The sequence below is a fragment of the Neomonachus schauinslandi genome, chromosome 4 (assembly GCF_002201575.2).
Source record: "Neomonachus schauinslandi chromosome 4, ASM220157v2, whole genome shotgun sequence".
In the NCBI taxonomy this organism is placed as follows: Eukaryota; Metazoa; Chordata; class Mammalia; order Carnivora; family Phocidae; genus Neomonachus; species Neomonachus schauinslandi.
This window is the reverse complement of record NC_058406.1, coordinates 6,402,244-6,418,454: the sequence shown is the minus strand read 5'-3', so window position 1 is coordinate 6,418,454 and position 16,211 is coordinate 6,402,244. Positions and strand designations below refer to the sequence as shown.

The window sequence follows — 16,211 nt, the reverse complement described above, 5'->3', positions numbered from 1 at the left end:
CCTTGAGTTCTCTCTGATTTCACCAACTTGGGCCACAGGTCCCCCTGAAACAGTCGCTGCAGCTGCGGGCATTGGGTGTCTTGACCCACCAGGACCCCCGAACACAAGTAGATGGAGGCTCCCCAAGGCAGGGGCAGGGGCAGGGACCCGTGACTCTCCAGTGCTGCCTTCAGACGTTCGCGGGGCCCCGACATCTCGAGTGTTGGTAGGCGGGGAGCCTGCCTCCCCAGGTTTCTGTAAGGACACCATCACCGTCCCGGCAGAGAGTGAGAAACCCACACTGGTTTCTCCCTCAGCCCTGGGCCGCCTCCTCCAGGAAGCCTGTTCTCCGTGTGCTTCCCAGGCAGAGACAGCCAAGGGCTGACTGCAGCCTCTGGTTTCCAGCCTTCTTTACTGCCCACGGGCCTTCCCTTCTTCCCCTGGGGACTCTGGGTGTGTGTCTGCCCCCCCTCCCCGTGCCTCTTGGTCCCTGGGGACATCGCCCCTTCTGGATGAGCCTGTGGTTGCTGTCGCTGCCTTGTGAGGTCACCACTCTGCTTGGGTCCCACAACCAGCAAATCTCTGGCTCCTCTACCCGCTGTGGTTCTGCAGTTTTATTTGACTGCCCCCCAAATCTTCACGTTCCTGGGAACACGACCCAGGTGGGAGGCGAGAATCGGGCAGAGGGCACAAGGCCAACTATGGCATCAGACCCTGCGGCTTTCAGAGATGCTCCCTCCTGGTGTCTCCCTCTGGCCAAGGGCTTCCCCAGCTGGTGGGCTGCCAGCAAGCTGGGGGGACGGCTGAGGGACATGAAGTCCGGTCGCCTGGCCCACTGCGGTCTCTCCCGGGAGGCCTGTGGGCCTCACGCAAATGGCATGTGGCTGGTTTGCCCAGACACCCATGTGTGTGCAGTGGGACGTTCACGGGTCCTCCCTTCGGGACCTCACTGTCCCTTCCCCTCCGCCAAGCTCCACACACAGCACAACGACCAGGTCCATAACCCACGAACCCCGTCTCCCAGAAGAAAAAGGAGAACACGGACTTTGGCAAAACAATTTTATTGTTTAAAAAATAAATGTTACATTTGACATACAAAAAGTCATTTTAAAAACTCTGTTCTGAATGTGTCTCACTGTCTGAGACATCGTTAAGTGTCCGCCGCTTCCATAAAAACCAGGGGCAGTTTCTCTTTGTGCAAGAAGACAAGGCACATCACTGTCACTTGGCAGAGAGGGGGTTCACGCCTACGGTCTCCCCACCGCACCACACAAAGGACACAGGCCTTCTGAGAAAGGAGCTTGCCTGCCACTCTGCTCGCCGGGCAGAAGCCCAGTACGGGAGTGTCCCAGCACGGGACGGAGACCGCCTGGACACGGTCCCGACTGCAACACACCCTGGCTTCCACGCTGGCCCCACGCCCCATCTAGATCTCTTGCTGGCTCTGGATCAGCTCGGCCTTCCTGGCTGGGGACGAGGCCCTGCACTCGACCCCTGCTTGCGGGACCAGGAGGAGGAGACCATACAGGTCACACCTCGGAGAGCTGGATGCGCTCGGGACCCTCGGTCGGAGCTAACCCAGGGTCCTGTCCTTTCCTAGTTAAGTATCTCACGACATTTTATAACTGACCTTTCTAGACTTCTGTAGCGCTACAGCTGAAGACCCAAACTGACAAATTTATGTAGCGTCTGTTTACACTTCCACTTTCAAAGCGAACTACTAGCCATCCAAATATGCTCCCCTGGGCTCTCAGCAGATGAAAATGTGTTTGCTTGGCCCTACACCAGAGGGACAGAAAAGATGCAGAGATTTCCAGCAAAACACCCCAGAGCAGGGCAAGGGGTTGGGACAAAGACCATCCTAGGGAATCAACATGATTCCCCTAGACGCCCCCCCCCCACCCCCGCCCTGTCCGCCTTCAGGTCACACACAGACACGGCCCCCAGGGGTCTGCTTTGCAAACAGGAGCTCCCGGAGCTGCCCGGGGAGGAAGCTTCCCCGAAGGGATCGCTAGAATTTCGGGAATGCCTCCTCCAATCTCTTGCTGTTTCTGTCTCGTGCTGGCGACAGCACTCGTGAATTGGCACCTCGCTTAGCCATGAGCCGTGGAGGCCGCGCTCACAGCCCACCCCTGGAGGCCACCGAGCGCCGCCTCTGGAGAAGACCTCTGCCACCGCACGTCCCCAGAAACACATGCCGGGCTGGGTCCCCGCTCACTCCAGGCGGTGAAGACCCGTGTGGTGGGAAGACGGCTCTGAACGGGGGCGGCGCTCTGCCCTAGTGCTGACAGGGCACGAAGGGATGGTCACTTCGTACGGAGCCTGCACAGGGTGTGACACAGGCCAGCCCCGCCGCACGCTAGCGCCCCCCTCAGGCCCCGGGCCCGAAACACCAGACGGAAGCTGGACAGAGACGGCGGCGCGGGTGAGCCTCCGGTCGGCGGAGGGAAACAAGGGCAGGCAGGGCGCACATGGGAAGAAACCCACACTTGCGACAGGCGACACCAGCTGTGTGCACAGAGCCTCTGAGCGCCGGGCGGACCAACTGAGCCGTCCTCCCCCCCGTCCCCCGCTGTGATCCGCCCTTCCAAGGCCCTCGGCCCTCCGGGTTTGTCTTTCAAGGGGGTGGGTGGGCGGGATGGCGCTGGCTGGCCACCACGGGCACCCCGGGCCCTGTGCCCTGTGCGTTCTCGAACACGCCGCCAGGCAGCTTTTCCACAAGTGGCCTAAGGTCTGCAGGGTCCTGTCTGCCTAGGATAAAAATCTAACCGGATAAAACAGAGTGTGCTTATGTGAGGCTGCATGTATTTTTGTTGAAAATAAAGTTTTTTGTTGTTCCTGAAAACTAAACTGCGGGAAACCACCCCTTAAGGTCTCGTGGAAGCTTCTGCCCGCCTTGCTCTGTCACACTGCCCTCAGCTCTCTGTACAAACGGGGAAAGCAGGGCGCGAGGCAAAGCAGGAGCGAGCTCTGGGCCCGGGGACAGCAGGCCCGTGCCTCCGGGGAGACGACCCTGGGGGAGCGCTCTGCACCGCCGGGCCGCTAACCTGGAGGCCCCAGGTGGGAATAAAGCTCTGTCTGCAGAGAAACAAGAAGCAGGGAAGGTCAACGCGACTATTTTAACTTGTGGTTAGCAGAGAACTGTGCTCCCAGATCAAACTCAGAACCTAGTTTACAACAACCTGGAAAGTCCCTCCCCTCTCTCCCCACAACAAATGGTAAGGTGCTCGCTCTAGAGATGCTAAATCGCTGGGGGGGGGCCCTCCGCCTCTCCCAGGTCCACGAGGGCACACGGGCTCCCGCCCGCCGCTCCGTGACAGCCCCTCTGGGCACCGAGAGCTCCCTGGGAAGGAGGGGGCACCACGGGGCTGGCACCCTGGCCTGTTGTCATCAGACAACCTCAGTTCCAGCGTCAAAGTCATCTGTAAACAAGGACGCCTCCACTTTCCTCACGGGGTGCTTGAGAGAGTAAGGAGACCAAGCAGCGTGTCGCGTCGGCCTCATCAACCCCGTGAGGAAGGGGGTGCCGAGCACCCACCCCAGGGGCCACGGCAGCCTCGCTGCGCCAGGTGGGCCCACGGCACGAAGCTGCAGGAATGGAAAGCCCAGGCTCCCGTCCCAACGTGCTCCCTGGTGGCCCCTGTGTGAGCTGGACACACGTGCTCCCTTCCGCACCTCGGGCCCTCGGCTCAGACACGGGATGAAGTTGGACTGGAGCAGCATTTTTCGAACCATGTATCAATCTAGTAGGTTCTAGGGAGCATTTCCCAAACATGAAATAGAAACCGGAGGGTATCTCACGTTCTAAGGTAAGAATTCCTTCATGGAACTTGTGCGTGAGGCAGACTCACACACGAATGTGATGACGGATTCCCGACGTAAGGTGTGCTTCTGGCCATGGCTCGTGGTCCACAAAGGTGGAACACCATCCGTCTCGGTGGCCCAGTTCTGAGACCCTCCTTCCCAGGATGGGACACAGGGGACTCCTGTGGTGTGACTTCAGGGCAGCACTTGGCACCTCTGCCCCACCCCGGCCCCTGACATATGCTCCACCGATGAAGGCTGGGTTCTGAGGCAAGGTCCTCCTCTCAGACGGGAGGTCCTGGGCTCAGGCCCACACTGACTCACTATTATTCAGAAATGGTGACATCAGGGCCTCCTGGCCCACATCCTGGACTGATTCTTGGGCGCGTGGAGGTCGCTTTCCGTCAGTGTTGCAACCACAGAGGATGAAGTTCCTGAAGAACACATGGGGGAGAGCTCAAGGCCAGGGGCTGGCACAGGGAGGGCCGGGATGGTGCAAGAGTGCCCCCACGTGGCCACACAACCACCCGTGTCCCCTCATGAGCGCTGGCCCCCAGAAGCAAAAAAAAAAAAAAGCTAAAACGCAGACCCCCAGAGAGAGAGACTTCCCGACCGGGCACTGGGGTTCTGCTTTGCCGAGGTTAGCTCTCTCGGTGTAAGGAGAGATGTCCTGTCCAGACGGGTCGTGGGAGGCCAGGGGACGTTCAACAGGAGAGCCTTTCACATAGAGAACCCTCAGCTCAGGGCCCAGAATGCTTTTAAATCCACAGCCTTGAAGAAAGTGTAAACACTCAGAAGCAGAAGCAGAGAAATACATTTGGCGACGCTCCCCCTCACCAAGGAAAGCCCTCAGGGTGACATCAACACTTGATACGAGGTGTCAAGCAGTCACACAGGAAAAATCGGTCTCATTCCTTTACAGTCCTGTCTTGGGCGCACGACGACGTGGGAAGTTGAAATACTAATTACGTGTGTGAGAATATTTTTTACAAGAATTTCAGAGAGACAGCCCCCCCCCCACACACTATTACTGGCCCGGCGCTAATCAAGAATACAGCACCCAACCTCCTCTGAACAGAAGCTACCTGTTGTTTTCCCCGGGGGTCAGTGTGTCCGCGGTGACAGGCCAGGCCAGCACACGGCAGGCAGGTGGGCTCCATGCCCCCGAGAGGTAGTGTGAGGAGGGCGGGGGCCGGCCAGGTCCCTGAGAAGCTCGTGGGCAGCCAGCGCTGCCTGGGAGCTGCAGTTGCCCGCGGAGGAGGCCCAGCTCCTGTCTGGTCAGATCAGAGCACCTGCAGGATCTGGACCATTTCCATCACAGCTCTCCCCACAAATGATGTGTCCGCATCACAGAAAGGCTTAATTGGATCTTTCCTGGGGAAGCAACAGGGTCTACTGAGAGTGGAAATGCCCACCGGAAGTCCCCTGAGGTGTAAAGGACCCTCTGGAGTGAGGGATCCCTGGAATGGCCGAATCATCTGTGCCCACTGTGTATCACGAAGGGGGTTGGCTAGAGAAGGGAGAGTGGGCGGGGGGCCTCCCCCCACGCAGAGAAGTCCATCTACTGCGAAAGGGAGCTCCAAATAACAGCTGCAAGATTTCTGGGACCTTCTTAGTGTTTGTTGCTGTGTTCCTGCTACCATCCTTCATCTGTCTGGGGGACAGCAGGGAGACAGAGGGGAAGGGAACCCAGAGAGAGCGGAGGAGGCAGCCACAAAGAGGCCAGGACAGTAGGCTAAACGTCAGAGGCTCAGGAAGAAGGGGAGGGATGGAAGAAACGGCCAACTCAAGGTCTCTGGACAGTTTCTAGCACCTGCTTCGTGTGGGCTCTGTACCTGATGGAACCCGTGCTCCCTTCTCTGTACTATCCACAGTCTTCTCTTCCACAGGAGCCAGTTCAAGGTTCACCCCCTCCAGGAAGCCTTCCCTGATTAACCCTAGCCATTGCATTTCTGCTGAAGGTGGGAGCTCTCACACCGTCCTGTTTTGTGCTGGCTGGTGTTATTGTGTAACTGCTGCTGGTATGTTCTTAAGGCGGATATTTCTCTCCTGACTTGGACTGGAAGCTTCTCAAGAGCAGACTCCATTTCTTCTTTGTGTCTGTGTCTGCCCACAACTAGATACGGACCGTCAAAGGGACTGGGATAAGGCCTCGTCCTTTCCTCTCTGGGGGCCTAGTCTTGAGGCATCAGGTTCCAGAGAGCCAGGACAGGTGGCAGGACCAAGGGGAAGGGGAAAGTACCGGGGAAAGAGCCAGGACAGGTGGCAGGACCAAGGGGAAGGGGAAAGTACCGGGAAAAGCAAGCTTGGGAGCAAGCAAAGGCCAAAGGCACCATCATCCCAGAAAAGCCTCATAGTCCATATACCAAACCAGCTGGCCAGAACTCGGCAGGACGCCGGAAATGGGCCACTTCTTGGGCTCGTGGCCCACGCGGCTCACCAGCATGGTGATCTCACGCTTCAGCCTGCCCATGACCAGGACTGCCACCTTGCGGGCACGGTTGATGAGGGGCAGGCTCAGGCTCATGCGCTGGTGTGGCTTGGAGGGGCTCCTGGTCAGCACCACCGGCTGCGTGCCCTCCAGGCCGGTGGGCGACTGGGGGAACAGGGAGGCCGTGTGCCCGTCCGTGCCCATGCCCAGCAGCACCAGGTCGAAGCTGCTGTCGGCCACCAGGGCCGAGATCTCGCTGGCGTACATCTGGGCGCCCCGGTCCTCCTCGGCACAGAGGCGCTGATGCAGGTGCACTGGCATGGGGTGGACATTGTAGTGGGGGACCCTGACGTGCTGCAGGAGGTGAGCCTGCAGGCCCTGGAAGTTCGACTCAGGGTCCCGAAGAGGGACGCAGCGCTCGTCCACCAGCCACAGGTGCGTGTGGGCCCAGGGGAGGCCGTAGTGCCGGGTGGCCAGCTGCTGCAGCAGAGGCACGGGGCTGGAGCCGCCGGACAGCGCCAGGTGGAACTCGCCAGAGCGCCGCACCGCCCGCACAGCTGCGGCCTCGATGTCAGCAGCCAGCTGCGCGATCAGCTCCTCAGGCCAGGCCGAGATCAGCGGGCTCTCCCGGTACTTGGTGCGGAGCACCTGGAAATCGCTGGGCTTCGGAGCGGAGCCTGGGCCCGGCACCAGCTGCTCCAGCTGCGGCCGGGAGAAGCGCAACTGGGTGCCACTCAACTCGAAGTCCAGCAGGTGCCCGCTCTCGGCTCCTCCCAGGTAGAGGCGCGGGACCTCGTGGGCCAGGCTGTCCAGCAAGGGGGTCCAGAAAACCCAGGAGGCCAGCAAGTTCTCCGTGGTGATGAAGGAGTCCTTGCGGCCGTGGAAGATGTGGGATATGAGGACAGAATAGGCGTCCTGCTCCCTCACGGGGCTGTAGGCATAGTAATCCGACAGAGGGCGGCCGAAGAGGTGGAGCCCGGGCCGGCCCTCCACTTCCTTCCAGCGCTCAGAGGGCAGAGAGGGCCTGAACAGGTTCCGACTGACCAGCACAGCAGGGCTGCCCAGCTCACCGTGTCCGATGTAGAAGACGATCTGCCGAGGCAGGCACTGGCTCTGGTCTGCCACCCAGCGCTTCTCATTCTGGGCACAGTAAGCCTGGTTCCGGAACAAGATCCGCACATAGCCCACTCTCTCATCCAAGGCTTTGCCAGACATCAGGAAGAAAGGGACGCCCTCCCAGCGAAGGTTGTCTACGTGAACGAGGATGCCTGAGGTGACAGGGGACAGCGGAGGTGACACTCGGGCACAGAGAACCCAGGACTTCCCAGTGCACCCGCCTTCCCTTCCTTGCCTCCACACCAGCCCTTCTCCTCTCTGAGCCCCTCCTCTGGGCAGCCCGCTGCCTCTGAAGCGCCCCCGGCCTTGCTATGCTCAGCCTTTCTAGCATCTTCTCCCCCAAATCAGTGCTTGAAATGCAGCCTCTGGGCCACCTCAGACACCCACCTCCGTGAGGCGCCTTAGAGTCCTGGCCTTAGCCTGCCCCAAGCAAAGAGAACCCAAGTCTCATGGTGGGGAGGGAGGCATGCTTCCCTCCCGCTTGTAGAGCACCCAGATGTGCCTGAGGCAAGGCCAGACAGCGGAGAAGGGGTGGGGCTGGGGCTCTGAGCCAACAGCAGGGTGGTGTGCAGGGCCTGCGGCGGGAGGGCGCATGTGTGGTAGGAACCAAGGGCTGAGTGCACTGCTGACTCGAGTTCCGAGCATGGTCTTCCCATGTACGATCTCCGCATGACCTTGAGCAAGTTTCTGAACTTGATGGAGCCTCTGGTTTCCTGACCTCTGAATGGGGGTAGTAATCACGCCTGTGCCGCGGGTTTGTGCTCCCGAGGGTTACATGAGGTAGCGTATATATCAAGTGCCTAGCACATCGTAAGTGCCCCATAAACAGCCGCTGCTCTTGTAGTGGAATTTACTACCTGCAGCCTTAGGGGGCCAGCCCTCTCCAGGAACACTCTGGGCCCTGGGAACTGTCCATAGCATGGCTTGAGAGGACATCTGTCTGAGCTGCAGGGAGACTGCCTGCCGGAGGTGCCCTGGGCTGTGACCGGACAGATCTGTAGCCTCCCTGGGGGTGGGGTGGGGGGGGTGCTGGCTATAGGTGGGAGCCAGGTGTGAATCCGGCTCAGAGATCTGGAAGTGTGTGTGGATGCGGACTGAACGGAGACCACCACTGGGGTACCCTTCACCCAGAACGACCCAACGGGTGAGCTTCCAAAGACAGTGGAAGGCCAGAGAAGCGAAGGACCTTCCTCCCTGGCGACGGGCACCCTTGTGAATGTCCCACCTGAGGTCTCTTCCAACCCAAACCAAAGGGCGTCTGGACTTGGAAAGCTGCTTCCAGTGGGGGGCAGCCCCTGCGCGGCCCCAGGGCCCACCTGCGAAGGTCGGCGTCAGGCTGTGGAAGCTGGCTGGCTTCTGCTGCTCTCTGCGCACCTGCTCCCCGTACGCCTGGTACTGGCCCAGGACGGCACTGCCCTTCTGCAGGCCCCGCAGAGCCCGGAAGGCCTGAAGCTTGCGCTGCAGCACGGCCTCTGGGCTGCTGACGTTGTCGGGCAGCTCCATGGCCACGAGCGTGAGGACCTCCGTCAGGTGGTTCTGGAGCACGTCGCGAATGACGCCGTACTCCTCATAGAAGCTGGTGCGGCCTACACGGGAGGAGGAGGGGAAGCAGGGGCTGTAAAGAATCGGCAAGATGCCCCACCTCCCGGAGGTGCACCTGGACCCCCTCCCCGGCACCCCTGCCCTGCACGCCCACCCTGGAGCCGGCGTCCTCAGCCCCCAGGCCAGAGAGCTGCCGGAGCACAAACAAGAGAAGGAAGGAGGGTGTCTCTGAGCATTCTAAGCGAAGCTGTCCAACTCCCTGGGCCTTCCCAGGAATCTGCGTGGGGGTCTGGTGCCAGCAAAGGCCAGAGGACATTTATTTGCAGATGTGTGGCCGGACTCCGGCCCCTCCCCAGGCATCCGTCAGCAGGTGTCTGAGTGCCGCTTAGTACTGTGTGATCCTGGGCGTTCCCTGACATCTTGGTCTGTTTCTGCACCCTGCCATTAAACGGGGCTGACAACGGCCACCGCATCACTAAGGGCACGGCTGTGCGGACAGCGAGCAGGTGTGGAGGTCCCTGCCCTCGGCTTTTGGCGGGAAGGAAGGAAAACACAGTAAGTCAGTAAAGAAATTACAGGGGCGCCTGGGTGGCTCAATCGGCTGGGTGTCTGACTTGTGGTCTCAGATCAGATCTTGATCTCAGGGTCATAAGTTCAAGCTCCACATTGGGCTCCATGCTGGATGTGGAGCCTACTTAAAAAAATAAAAAAGAGGGGCGCCTGGGTGGTTCAGTCAGTTAAGCGGCTGCCTTTAGCGCAGGTCATGATCCCAGGGTCCTGGGATCGAGCCCCTCGTTGCGCTCCCTGCTCAGCGGGGAGTCTGCCTCTCCCTCTCCCTCTGCTGCTCCCCTGCTTGTGCTCTTTCTCTCTCTCTGTCAAATAAATAAAATCTTTTAGAAAAATTAAGTACAGAGAGAGAGAAGAGGGCCCTCCGAGGGCTGAAGAGTCAGCACTGCAAAAAGCCAGGGAAAGACTGTGCTGAAGGAGCCCTCGGGTGCAGACACCGCGAGTCAGGAAAGAGCTCGGCTGTGGGGGTCTACGGGAAGGTGAGCAAGACGGAGAGGCCAGGAGGGCAGGGGCTGGTGGCATCAGGTTCTACGTTCAGGGAAGCGAGTGGAGAATCTGAGGCAGGAAAAGACAAGATCTGGTGTATATTCCCGCTGGGGTAAGAACGGATGCAGAAGCAACGAGCCCAAGGAGGCGGCTATGTGGTGCCCCAAGGAGGCAGCTCCGCGGTGGCCAGTGGACCCGAGGGAAGGCAACCGGGCTGGAGCTGAAGGGGCAGCAGAGGAGCCGGAGGGAGTGGACGATCTGTTGTGGAACCAGAAGTCACTGGCTGCTGCCCACTGGTGACAAGCCTGAGCCCAGGGGAGGGACTAGAATTGGGGCCTATGCAAAGGATGGGCAGTGGGGGGGACCCCAGGAAAGGACCAGTCTGAGGGGAACCATGAGTTCTGTTCTGTGTGTGTCTAAGCTGAAGACAGCAGGTTGGCAGGTGGACAGGGTCCCTGTGCGGGTAAGGGAGGATAACACCGAGGACACGGGGCACAGAGCCCCGCGGTGGCAGCCCGGTGCTCACCGCACCCCTCCTGCTCGCCCTCCCAGGATCCCGCGGGGCAGCTCCCACCATCACGCCTGCTCCAGCCCCAACGGCAGAGTTGAATGTCTCAGGCCAGCACAGGCCAAGTCAGGAGCGGGGCCAGCACGTGCGACAGCACTCTGCGTCCCCCAAAACTCAGCATGAGGCCTGATCGGCAGTGACTCAAATACGTACAATCCCACAGTCTCACAGCTTAGGCTTCAAACGCACAATAGGGCACAGGGCATGGTTCATACTCGGCAGCCTGCCGACACCCAGGCCAACTCAGAGCATCACGGAGAGAGCCGGACATCATGGCAGGAGGAGTCATCATCTGTCAAAGGCCTTGTGTGATCAGCTGGAACTCGGGCCTGGTTCCTTCACCCAGTAACTCCTGCCTGTCCCTCAGGTCTCGGCTTCTAGAGGCTGTCACGGACGCCTTGGCCTGCGCTCCTGGGGGCCCTGTCTCCCGCAAGCCCGGCTGACTGACTCGGTGTCCGTCTGTCCTCTCCCTGCCACACCCACAGCTCCAGCAGAGTGGGGGCTCACCGGTCTGCCACCGCTGCATGCCCGGCACCTGACGCAGCCGCATGGCCACGCCACGGGACACCGGACAGCAGAGAACAGGAACGTCCACACTCGCAAAATCGTAATGCGGACAGAAAGAAACATGCTCGGTTTGATAACATAAAAACTAATTTTGAAAATAGGATATAAGAGGACCGGTGTACACAGAACTTCGATAAATGAAAAATGCAACTGGAAATTAGAAATTCAGTGGATGGGTTTATGGATTAGAAACAGGTGAAAAGAGTCAGTCATTGGAAGACAGATCTGAAGAGATTATCCTAAATGCAGGATAAAGGAACAAAAAGATCCACACACTCTCTCTCTCACACACACACACACACGCACACATACAGTATGCGTCTTCTTCAAAATTAAACAACATATTGTCTAGGAAATCAGACCTACATAGAAACAATAAAGAGAAGCAAGGGAGTGACCTACCCAAAATCTGGAATAGTAAAGGAGAGAAAATAGGATAAGATTTGGGGAAGGACACAATAAAGCTCTTTTTTAAAAATGGCTTGGTGGGTACACTGGTGTTTGTTATATCGTACTTCTTCATGCTACACATATTTAGTAAGAATTCTTTTTTATCTAGTCAATATTTAATTCAAAGAAGCAGAAAGAAGCGGCCCCTAGTTTAGACCTGCTTGGGCCCGCACACTCCCCTACAGGGGCCACCCAGGGTCCTCGGCACCAGTCCTGAGCCACCTGCCCCAACCAGGCCCGTGGTGCTCACTCATGCCAGCTGGATGGCAAGCAGGACCAGCCGTGACTGGCAGAACGTGCCCTGAATGTAGCCCAATATGATGTCATACCTGATGGAGCACCCGGGTTGTGGGGCAAGAAATGAAGCCAGGAGCCCGCTCATTGGAAGGCACCGCTGTCCTCAGTAGTAGAAGTCTGACTCTTTTGTTCTCAGCCAGAACCTGGGGGTGCAGCTCTGGCCAGCCATGCTAAACCCTGAAAGAGCAGGACAATCCAGCCCAATGGTGCCAGCCCAAATGCCCAAAGCACCCCCCACTGAAACAATGACTGGGCTCCCCCAGCCCCACAGGGTTCTGGTCTTCAGAGTTCTTACAGTATGGTTGAGAAGCATCTGAAGCAGACTCTGCATTGAGCACAGAGCCCGACACAGGGCTCAATCCCACAACCTCGAGATCATGACCTGAGCCGAAACCAAAACCAGACACTTAACTGACTGAGCCACCCAGGTGCCCCAGAAATCTCGTGATTTTTAAGTGTGCACAAATAATTTTTTTTTTTTAAATACTGTGTATCTCAAAGAAATACATGTGTGAGCAGACTCTGCTCTGGGCCACATCCTAGCTGGGGTGCTTATCATGAACCAGAGGACAGAGACCCCAACACACAGTTCGTCTGACAACGGTAAGCCCGGCCTGGCAGAAGCAGCGAGTCTGTGATTCAGAAGAGCAGAAATCAAGAACAGATGGAAAGGGCCTTAGAAACTAGGCTGAGAAGTCTGAGGGGCTGTTAAAAGTTCTTGACCTCAACCAGTTAAACAGAATTACTGTGTGATCCAGCAATTTCACTCCTATGTGCACACGCAACAGAAATGAAAACATACGTGCACGCGGACACATGTACACGAACTACTCACAATGGCCGAGGAGTAGAAACAACCCAAGGGTCCGTCAGATGACGAATGGATGAATAAAATGTGGTCTATCCAATATTCTGTTGAATATTACTCACAAGAAAGAAAGAAGGTCTGGTGTGCACGGCCACAGGGATGCACCTGACACCGTGCACTCAGCGAGAGGAGCTAAACACAAAAGGCCACCCGCTGCGTGAGGTCACTTAGACGACGTGGCAGGAATCCACAGACACAGAAAGTGGGTTGGCGGCTGCGTGGGGCTGGGAGGGAATGTGGACGAGGATAAGGGGTACAGGGCTTCTTTTGAGGATGATAAAAACCTTCTAAGATTGACTGCGGTGGATGCACGGCTGTGAATGCTCTAAAATCCCCTGGATTGTATGCTTTAAATGGGTAAATTGTCTGATAGGGAAACTGTATTTCGAATAAGACTTTTTTTTTTTTTTAAGATTTTATTTATTTATTTGAGAGAGAGAATGAGAGAGAGAGAGCACATGAGAGGGGAGAGGGTCAGAGGCAGAAGCAGGCTCCCCGCCGAGCAGGGAGCCCGATGTGGGACTCGATCCCGGGACTCCAGGATCATGACCTGAGCCGAAGACAGTCGCTTAACCAACTGAGCCACCCAGGCGCCCCTCGAATAAGACTTTTTAAAGCAAGTGTTAGAGCAGGAAGGGGAACCACGCCAGAGGTGCCGTGGGATGAGGCCATCTCCAATCTACCTGCAGGACGGGCTTACAGCGAGGGGGCCAGTGGTGATGTAACCAGCAAGACAGCATTCGGGGCAAATGCGGGAAGTAACAAGGGCCACAGCAAATGAAGTAACGGCGAAAACGCAGTCATTGGTCAGGGGATGAGGAAAGGCTGTGTGGGGCCTGGCTGGATCTGAGAGGCCGTTCTGAGTCGTGACCTGGAGTGCGGTCTCTGGAGCCAGGGTGCAGGGTTCAAGTACCCGCTCTGCCGCCCTTCAGCTCTGCGGCCCCACGTGAGCAGGCCTAACACGTAAATGGGGGCTAGTGGCACCCCTCCCTTGTAGGGCTGCCGTGAGCATGAATGAGTTAACACATCCACAGGGCTTGGAACGGTGCCTGGCACTCAGGAGGGGCTGGTAGATCCCGGCTAGCATCTGTATTATTATAGGAGCTGCAAGAGAGGGGCTCCGTCATCATCTGGAAATAAAGAAGTCAGAAAACATAGCTGGTGTTTCCTGAGAGAAATTCAATAACGGTTTATGTTCAAAATTTGCTGAGTCTGCAGTGGTGACATCCAGTGACGATATCGAGAAGGCCGGCTAGAGGTAAAAGACTCGAGCTTGTATAGGCAATGAATGCCAGAGATACACTGGATTTCATCAAATCCAAAATGCCCATGATGGCGAAAGCATCACTGTTTTACAGCCACCAAGAAACAGACAGGCCGCTGGCCACGTCGACCACGGCGCCCCATCAGTGGTACACACAACTTCGGAGATGTTCAAATGTAAAAAAAAAAAAAAGTATGTCCTGGAATCAGTGAATTACAGGTTTGAGAGTATAAATGGGATAGTTAAAGCTTTAAGAACAGATGAATTTTTAAAAAAATTTTATTATGTTATGTTAGTCACCATACATCATTGGTTTTTGATGTGGTGATCCACGATCCATTGTTTTCGTATAACACCCAGTGCTCCATGCAGTACGTGCCCTCCTTAATACCCATCACCGGGCTAACCCATCCCCCCTCCCCCTCCCCTCTAAAACCCTGTTTGTTTCTCAGAGTCCATAGTCTCTCACGGTTCATCTCTCCCTCCGATTTTCCCTCCTTCATTTTTCCCTTCCTTCTCCTAATGTCCTCCATGCTATTCCTTATGTTCCACAAATAAGTGAAACCATATGATAACTGACTTTCTCTGCTTGACTTATTTCACTTAGCAGAATCTCCTCCAGTCCCATCCACGTTGATGTAAAAGTTGGGTATTCATCCTTTCTGATGGCTGAGTAATATTCCATTGTATATATGGACCATATCTTCTTTATCCATTCATCTGTTGAAGGGCATCTCGGCTCTTTCCACAGTTTGGCTATTGCGGACATTGCTGCTATGAACATTGGGGTGCATATGGCCCTTCTTTTCACTACATCTGTGTCTTTGGGGTAAATACCCAGTAGTGCAATTGCTGGGTCATAGGATAGCTCTATTTTTAAATTTTTGAGGAACCCCCACACTGTTTTCCAAAGTGGCTGTACCAACTTGCATTCCCACCAACAGTGTAAGAGGGTTCCCCTTTCTCCACAACCTCTCCAAATCAAAACCACATTGAGATACCACCTTACACCAGTTAGAATGAGAACAGATGAATTTTTGAGGGAGAGAACACAGCAGAGTCCTTAAAAGCCCTGTTATCTGTTTGCTATTCATTAGTTTAGCAAACCCCTCAGTAGCCCTCTTCCTATTTTTATCCTCTCTCAATCCATGGGGAGACTGCATTTCACAGGTTTGCTACCCGCTGTGTAAAAGAGAGCTTCCTTTATTCCTTAATTGCAAGCTTCAGGGGGCGCCTGTGTTTAGCACAGCCTTCCATCCCTTCCCGGTTCCTTCTGCCTTTTCACCTCTCTGGGAGAAGCCACGTGGCCAGCCACAGGCAGGAAGTCGAGTCGGGGCCGGCTCTCCTGACTATGCCAACCACTCCATTTTTCCCTAGTGACCATCAATTATTGTGGACTGATTTTTCCTGAAAATGATCTATTTTGACTCCTGGTATCCCTTCCTAGATTGAAAGTTGAGGGTGAAAAACTCAATGATGTATAAACAAGGGCAGAAAAAAGCTCAACCAGGTTGGACAACTGGAAACAAGACCCCCATAAACCTGGCTTCCCAATGGCTCAAGTCCAGTGCTACCCAAGATCACAAGATCACAGGATCACCAGCATGGAGACCCACCGGTTTGCCCCTCGGCTGTGCTGCCCCTCAAACCTTCATCGGGTAGCATCCCATGAAAGGCAAGAGAAGCTGTGTCCCGCGTCCTTGAAGAAGGCTCCCACTGGCTGAGCCAGCCAGTAGAACGTGCAACTCTTGATCTCGGGGTTATGAGTTTGAGCCCCACGTTGGGTATAGAGATTACTTAAAAATAAAATCTTAAAAAAAAAGAGGACTCCCACAAACCCCCCAAACAGGCAAAGACAGGAGGGACAGTAGCACCCGATTCCGGCAAAGCTATAGGAAAACTAGGTATGGACACACTGTTGCAGATGTTCTAGAAAACAGTCTAATAAGATGTAACAGGAGCTATAAAGTCATCTCCACCTTGTGGCCTAGTAACCCCACTTCATAACCATCTTCAAAGGAAAAATATTTTTTTAAATGCTCATAAATGTTCTAGAATGATAGTGGTTGAACACCTTTGTGAATGTGTTAACAACTACTGAATTGTACACTTTAAAAGGGTAAATTTTATGGTACGTGAATTATAACCTAATTTTTTAAAAGCTTGCAACGTACTATTTAAAATAGCAAAAAGTGAAAACAGCCAAAATGCCTAATAGGGCAATTCATTTTCCGTGATACAAACAAAACTGAACAGAAATGCAGAACTTATA

General features: G+C 55.8%; 1 protein-coding gene across 1 annotated transcript in view; it reads right to left on the bottom strand.

Annotated features, from left to right (window-relative positions):
• Positions 1-1,027: 1,027 nt before the first annotated feature.
• The window catches only part of H6PD (hexose-6-phosphate dehydrogenase/glucose 1-dehydrogenase), a 29,888-nt gene continuing 14,704 nt past the window's right edge, over positions 1,028-16,211 (bottom strand). Inside the window, exons 4-5 of the mRNA XM_021684018.2 lie at positions 8,647-8,916; positions 1,028-7,482 (exon numbers count right to left, since the gene is read on the bottom strand). Of these exons, the coding sequence (XP_021539693.1) occupies positions 6,119-7,482; positions 8,647-8,916 (1,634 nt within the window). The 3' untranslated portion in view covers positions 1,028-6,118. The remainder of the gene's footprint in view (positions 7,483-8,646; positions 8,917-16,211) is intronic.